The 7,500-nt window shown below is 36.7% G+C and overlaps 1 protein-coding gene across 3 annotated transcripts in view; it reads left to right on the forward strand.

Moving 5' to 3' along the window:
* Positions 1–7,500, forward strand: part of spoon (A-kinase anchor protein spoonbill) — a 13,066-nt gene that overhangs the window by 5,048 nt on the left and 518 nt on the right. For all 3 annotated transcript variants that reach the window (XM_043031117.2, XM_043031115.2, XM_043031118.2), the window contains exons 2-9: positions 1–1,177; positions 1,798–1,917; positions 2,359–2,482; positions 2,653–2,801; positions 2,984–3,164; positions 3,353–3,562; positions 3,720–3,853; positions 4,148–7,500. The exon at positions 1–1,177 is cut by the window's left edge and continues 874 nt beyond it; the exon at positions 4,148–7,500 is cut by the window's right edge and continues 518 nt beyond it. In XM_043031117.2, the coding sequence (XP_042887051.2) occupies positions 1–1,177; positions 1,798–1,917; positions 2,359–2,482; positions 2,653–2,801; positions 2,984–3,164; positions 3,353–3,562; positions 3,720–3,853; positions 4,148–4,219 (2,167 nt within the window). In that variant the 3' untranslated portion in view covers positions 4,220–7,500. The remainder of the gene's footprint in view (positions 1,178–1,797; positions 1,918–2,358; positions 2,483–2,652; positions 2,802–2,983; positions 3,165–3,352; positions 3,563–3,719; positions 3,854–4,147) is intronic.

Raw genomic sequence — 7,500 nt, forward strand, 5'->3', positions numbered from 1 at the left:
GGAAGTAAACAAGAGTGACATGTCACCCAGTACAAACATAGAGAGCCAAATCATAACATCTATGCTGTGTATTGATAAAGCTGCAATAAGTAATGATATAGGCAAAGTACAAAAATCTGAGCCTTCATTTTCAAAGACACAAAATGAGGAAGTATTGAGTGAGGTGCAGGGCAAGGCAAAGGAAGAGCTGAGCTTAACTTTACCTACTAGTGCTCTTGAAAAGATAAGGAGTGTGCCTGTAGCAGAAAGCAAAACAAAGGATGATAGAATAGAGCCTCTTAAGCTAAAAGAAAATATTGTAGATGTTTCTAGCCATAGTTCCATTGAAACCACACAGGATAATAGTTGTGAAGAGGGGGTAGTGGAGAAAGTAGAACTGAATTGCATGGAAAAAGCAAGTAAGCTGGAGCAAGATGATGGAATCCAACAAGACATTACTACAGTAGAGGTTGAATCTGGTGTTACACAAGAAACTTCTGGAAATCCATTGGTCACCAAAGAAAACCATGTTGAAGAAACCGTTTTAGTCAATGGGATTGAAGGTACCACATGTGACAGTACCAATAGTATTCAGCAAGATGTAGATGTAAAAACAGAGGTACCTGATAAGACAACGGAGGTTATTCCTAACATAACGTCTAAGGTTATTCCCAATGAGACAGCTGAGGTTATTCCTAATATAACATCTGAGGTTATTCCAAGTGTAACTGCTGAGGTTATGCCTGCAGTTGATGCTGTACCAGACTGTAATGACAAACAGATATTGAACTGGGCTGCTGAAGTGCAGGAAGAAATTGCTAGAGAAAAGGCAGAACTGCACACTACTGAGCATGAAGCAAAGCTCCCAGTCTGCAAAGTCAAGGTGGCTGAGGCTCCCCCTAACAACACTGAACAGAAATCAAACAAGAAGAACAATCCTATTTCCTCATCCAAAGATAACTCAAAACATGGCAGCACTAAAAGACCAGTGAAGGAGGCCTCAGAAAAGAGCAGGAGGAGGAGAGGTGGCAAGCAGGCCCCCAAACAAAATGAAGTTCCGCTTGAGTCATGTGCCAACAACAATGTAAGTGACACAAAGGAAAATTTGCAGTGCGTGGCAGTGGACTCGGCAACTACTTGTGTGGAAAACTACCCCATCTCAGAGCCCGACAGCCACAATTGTGACTCGCAAAGCTTGGTATGTATCATTTTGTATTTTAAGATCCTTAGAATGTTTGAAATTTCTGTCTCTAAAGATATTCATAGTAGAAAAACATTTTATGAACACTATGATGTATACAGTGGTTGTGCTCATACTGAACAGCTATATAATAGGGACTGCTATTCTGTGTTACCCAGTCAGCTGATAATTAGTCTAGTGTTTTGTAAAAATGTTCAAGTTATAGTTTATGATATTGAGTGTTTTCTGTTGCATCTATTTCTGCTTTTTGTTATTTATAGTACAGTGATTGCATTACATGTATTACTACATATACCTGGTATCCTTTATTCGTTATTGTCCTCTAGTTTCTCAATTAGATACGGATATGGTTTAGATATGCTTAGTAAAGATGTTGTTTCAGATATGAATATATACCAATCTTTTTACAGGAATTGAAAATAAGTAGAGGCTTGTGATGAGATTTTCCTGTTGTGCTATAGTAGATCTATAGTTCATTTTATTTTAACCCAACCCAATATGTAAAGTGAAAGTCCATTTTATACTTGGTGAAATTTGCAGATTGCTAACAGGTGATGTATATGTCTTCACTGACCATTAATGATAAATTATGTTAACAACTATCTGTTAATTTACAGAAATCAATTGACAGCGGCCAGGGAAGTATTGAAGTAGAACCAGAGACAGTATTTAATCCATCAGCATGTCCAGTGTTCAGCCAAGAACAGTTCTTGTTCTACGAATTTGAAATTCCACAGGTGAGTGCTGTATCCTGTGTAGGCAATAATTATGGAGACTATGAGAAGTAGCTAAAAAAATTGGTGAAAATTATTATCGATAATTAACCCGTTAACGCTGGGCGACATGGTATCTTGTCATGTAGTGGCAGCACTTCCCGCCAGGGAAGAGATATAATGTCATGGGTTTTTGTATTGCTGGCACATCAGGTGATTGTGTGCGCAGAGGGTGTTCATGGCTAGAGGGAGTGAATAGCCTGAGGCGTTCGGCCTGTGAGCTTGAAATACCTGGGCATTAAGACCGTATGGAACCAAAACCACCCTGGCGTTATCGGGTTAACTTTCTGAAAGGGATGGTTATTCTGTAAGATAATACAAATGAGACGCCTCTATATGCAAGTGAAACATTGCTTATACAGTGTGCCTCAAGAAGAGAGATTAGGAAAGAAACTGCTTTTTCAGACACTGGTAGGGAGGTTAATTGGCAGGAAAGGAGCCTTTGTGAACAAGATCAAGGCGACCACAGATGCAACGCTCATAGTGTATCCCCACAAGAACAGAAGACTAAAGTTGTGTTCTGTTGAAGGTGAGTTGAGAAGATTATTTTAGATTTATTGTTATTTTGATTTGAGGTATTATTTTGGTAATGTTTCTTGAAGTTCTTATAGTTTTTGAATTTTGTTTATTATTTCCTAATTTGTTTATTTATTGTTGTGTATCACATAGTATACCAGCTTTTTTGATGTTCTTCATCAGGTACCAGACAGCAGGTTGATGCAGCCATAAGGATGATCAGAGACCACTTCCCCCTCGACAGATACCCTGACGTCACCCTAGAGCAAGTGTCAGGCAAAGCACCAGCACAGCCTGCAGTCCAGCCCACCGTCAACACTCAAGCCATGCAGGTAAGGTGTCTTAGGGTCAAAGGATTTCTGTTGGAACTCTCCTGGTGGATGTGATTTTATAATGTGCCTTCTCTGTCTTAGGTTTGTAATCTGCAGTACGATATGAAATATAAAAGCATTTTAATTCTCGTCTCAGTTTTTTGGAAATTATCATTATTATTTTCCTACATTTTCATTTTCAGATTGAGCTGACAGCTGGTGTGGTGGTAGAAGTGCGTGTTAGCTCTGTCATGAGTGGGGGAGAGCTGTGGGTGCAGCAGCCCCTTCACCCCTCCTTCTCCGCCCTGCAGCGCCTTCACTCTTGCATGAACCTCAACTATGGGGACGGCTCGAACACCCCGCCATTGCCCCAGCCTATTCACGGTATGTTTGCTTAGAACTGCTTTTGTGATCGGTTGCCATGGATTGATATCTTGAGAAATATGATGTTGACAGGGATTTGACTTGTAGATATTCATAGTTACTTGGTGAATAATGAGAAGTATAAGAACTAACAAAGATATATATACACAAAATATTATTCTATCTTATATGAGAGTATGTGTTTGCAGAAGGAACTGTTTGTGTTGGCCATGTTGCCAGACAGTGGATGAGATGCCAGGTATTGAGTTGCACAGAAGAAACTGCCATGGCGGTATTACTAGATGTTGGGGGAGTACTTGCTCTCCCCACCTCAGACCTTAGGCAGATTCGTTATGACTACATGACGCTTCCTTTCCAAGCCTCTCAGTGCCTACTGCATGGAATCCAGCCTGTCAAAGGTTAGTTATTTCTCACTTACTCTCAGAGTACATTGGTAATCTCTTACTGTATACCTTGCAGGACAACACTTGATTATTTTGGGATGTGCATATTCATAGCCAAATGGAAAGGAATTTTGTAAGAGATTTCTAATGGAAGTATTTCATTTCTCTTTAGAAGAAGGCTGGGATGACACGTCCGCAGCTGTACTCGAAGAACTGGTCAGTGGCACAATCCTCTTCACCACCGTGGTCTCGTATACTGAAGATGGTGTACCTCTAGTCAACCTCTACAGAAGACAGCAGGAGCAGGTAAGGCAAAGCCCTTGGGGGAGTTGGCATTGGTCTTGTATCATATATTTCCAGACTAAGCCAGAGGTTACTATATATTTCATTGCATTTATGGTCCAGTACATTTCTGCTAAATTGCAGCAGATTTTAGGTCAGTACATTTAGTTGCATATAGGATTTAATCATTCACTTTAATGTGACAGTAAAAACGTAAAGCATTGAAGTTATAGACAACAGAGCAAGGTTTTAAAAAATTAAGCTGAAAAGAAGTAAATTTTCCTTTCCAAAACTGATGTCTCCATGACTCTGTTACAGTACATCAACCTGAATGAGAAGATGGTACACCTGGGCCATGCGAAGTGGATAGCCCCCCCCACGGCCAGCTGAGCTAGGCCTTACCCCCTTAGCCACCTAAGTTACCCGTGACCTTTCTTTTGTGTACCATTTTGTAAGTGGTTTGCAGGAGTATGTTGACCTTCAGTATATGTGAAGAAGAGAATGTATACTGTGATCAGTGTTGTGTTTGTAAGTGTTGTTCTCTCTTCTTCTTTTATTGTATTTTTTTCCTTTTTTTGTAAATTATGGAATAATGGTTATATGGAAGGTTTTTGTCCTTGGATGTTTATTTGGAATTATTTAGCAGAAAATTTAGATTTTGGTTGAAATTTATTTTTGCAGCAGGAATCTTCATGCAGAAATTCATATCCATTTTCTTCATTTTCTCTCTTGTTTTTTTTCCTCTCTGCTTTGCTTTCTTCTAAACATTTCTCGTTTCCTTTCATTTCCTCCAATTTCATCAGCTAGTGTATTGAACAGACTACATAAATGACATACACAACTGGAATTATGATAAAAGGAGAGAAAAAAATGAAACGTGCTCCTTTAAAAAAAGAAAAAAAAAAGAATAAAAAAAAGCATTGTTATTGTGCATGAGCCATTTCTTTCTGCATCACTTGTCGAGATATCAAGAGTTTGAAAGTGCCTAAGAAAGCCAGTAGTTACAGGTGAGCCTGGCTTGGTCCCTAAATCAGCTGGTTTGACATACTTTTTGGTGAATTCTCCCCGCCTCCCCCCCCATTCCCTGCTCCTCCCTCTCCCCCTACAGTATGGACGTGTTCATTGTGTTTAAGTTTTCTGGACATCCTCACTGATTTGTAAAGAGTTTACAGCGCATAGTTTAAAGATGTCTTTCGTGCTCCACACTTATGGATATGGGATTCCTACTTACCTATGTGTTCAATAGATATATTTAACTTTGTTATTATCAATTTTTTTTTTTCCCCCCTTTCCTGAATTAGATTTGAAAAATGTAAGTGTCAATCAATCCATGTGTGTTTATATATGTATGTATGGATGTATATACACACATGTACATATATATAATGTTTGTAAGGTACAATGATAACAAAGTACAAGATGCAGTGAATATTACTGACTGTAGTCTTTAATTATTTACATAATAGATATATAGAAAAATCAAAATGATCAATAAAGAACAGCTTGCTATAACTTTTTATGCAGTTGTTAGCATGTAGTCATCTGAAATTTCAGTCTTGAGCTGTTGCTTGAAAATGTGTTTTGTATCTTTAATTTATTACATTAATACAAAGGGGAAAGTATGGTAGTGAAGGCTTTTATGCATCAATAATAATCATTGTTATTATTATTGCTAATCTTGCCAATATTAGGCTTGTCATTATCATCTATCATTAATTTTTATTTTGTTCCTGTAATCTCTTAGTAAAATATTTTTTGTAACTTGAAAGAATGTAGAAATTTAAACTAGTCAGTATACAAGATTTGCTTCATCAAACATGACTAATTTTGCAAACTTGTTTTAAAAATCTGCTCTTGGAATAATTGCTAAATCTGAGGGGGGAGCTGGTACGCATTTTGTTGTTAAAGCATGAACAACAGTTGGCCAATGTCTAGGCTGTGTGTGTGGTTGATGTACTTCCAAATGTGAAAATGTGCCTATAAGATTATCATTTAAGAAGAACAAAATTGTATTTTTAGATAATTTTCTTCTTGAATTCTTTTTCTCTCCTTTACTTTCATGGCACCATTTTCCCCTTTACCTGTCGCAAAGCTGGTACAATTTTTTTTTTTTGCGAGATTTCAGTATTTGTCCATCCTGTGTGGAATTTCTCATTAGCAGCTACTGTACAACTTTAGAAAAGAGAATACTTTTTAACCCTGATAGAAGAGGGGATCATATATTGAGAATGTTTTGCCCCAAGCGGTATATTGATAATACTCTTTAAAGCAGGTATTAGAATTACTGGCACAATATATTCAGAATTATCAGTGACTGTGCTATGTATTCAGTATTGTGGTATACATTTGAGATCTGTTTGTGAGCTTGATGTCATTATATATTACTGCAAAATTATTTATCCACTAAATGTTTATTCCATGCAAGATAGTAATGAAAAAAGTTGTGGAAAGCATTTGGAAAAGTGTCTTTAAAGTCTTTCTTTGTAATAGATTGATACCAAGAAAAAATGTTCCTGCCATAGCATGTTAAAAGAATACGATAATAAGTCATTTAAGGCATTTAACATGATCTGAATCTCTTGCATGAAAATAGGTGATGGAAGGGGATAATGCAGCTATGCCTGTTTTCTGGTTGTTATTTTCCATAACACAATTCAGCTTCCCTGATAGAGTTATTATATTTATGCAGCAAATGTAGAATTTTCTCAGCAATAATTAAGGATTTTTAACGTGTATAGTGAGGAATATGGTTGTTTCTTTCCTTAATGCTCATTTTCTAAAGAAAAGATAATTTAAAAAAAGAAAAAAAAAAGGACAAAGAAAAAATATGATGAGACATCTATGAAGTTTGTGCTTTTTCAGTTACTTATATAGATTGCTAGTTCATGTCCCAGATTTTTTTGGTTGTAGTTCTCGTGGCTTTTTGTTGCTTTGTAATTGCAAGGGATGAGATCTGTAATCATTTCTATGTGAAAAACAAAAGCTAGGAGATGGTTGACTGCAGTATCATGTGTACATAATTCTTGGTCTACATTTACCGGGTCTTTGGATAGAAGGTTCCTTTGAGTGGGGGTTCTTGTAAGGCCTTTAGTAATTGTTAGTAGGAATTAAATTTTGCATATCACAAGTGCAGTTACATGAGTGATTTTTCTTTTAGATCAGAGAAGGTTGTTACTGTTGTGAATAGGCAAAGACATAATGTTTTCATTTAGTATGATGTAAGCTGATGTTTAAGTTATATTGTTTGCCATTTATTGGTTAGTGTTACTGTCATTATAGAGAAAGAACCCAGTGGTTACTTTACCAAAGGTTAATAAATGAAAAAAAATTGTAAATTGAAAATATTATTTATCAGACTATATATCTGTGTTTTACATTGTGCAAGTGTTAATCACAAAAAAAGAGTTATGATAAAAGAAGTTTCATGAAAAGAGAAATTTACTTATATTGTTGAATGATGAGGATGCAGAGTATAGAAATTGCAGACTAAAATTCACAAAAATTCAATGTATTGTTAAAGAGGCAATATCACAAATAGCTATTAAACGCTTCAGGAAAAATACATAATGGTCCTTCAGAATTTAGAGCTTTAGTTCAGCTGCTATTTAAGATTCAGAATTCGCTCTCAAGGCCTCAGGGAAGTTTTGAAGTCTTATGTCAGAAAACTTTGT

The sequence above is a fragment of the Penaeus japonicus genome, unplaced genomic scaffold (genome assembly GCF_977035675.1).
Source record: "Penaeus japonicus unplaced genomic scaffold, GWHDUDI00000001_assembly GWHDUDI00000020, whole genome shotgun sequence".
Classification (NCBI taxonomy): Eukaryota; Metazoa; Arthropoda; class Malacostraca; order Decapoda; family Penaeidae; genus Penaeus; species Penaeus japonicus.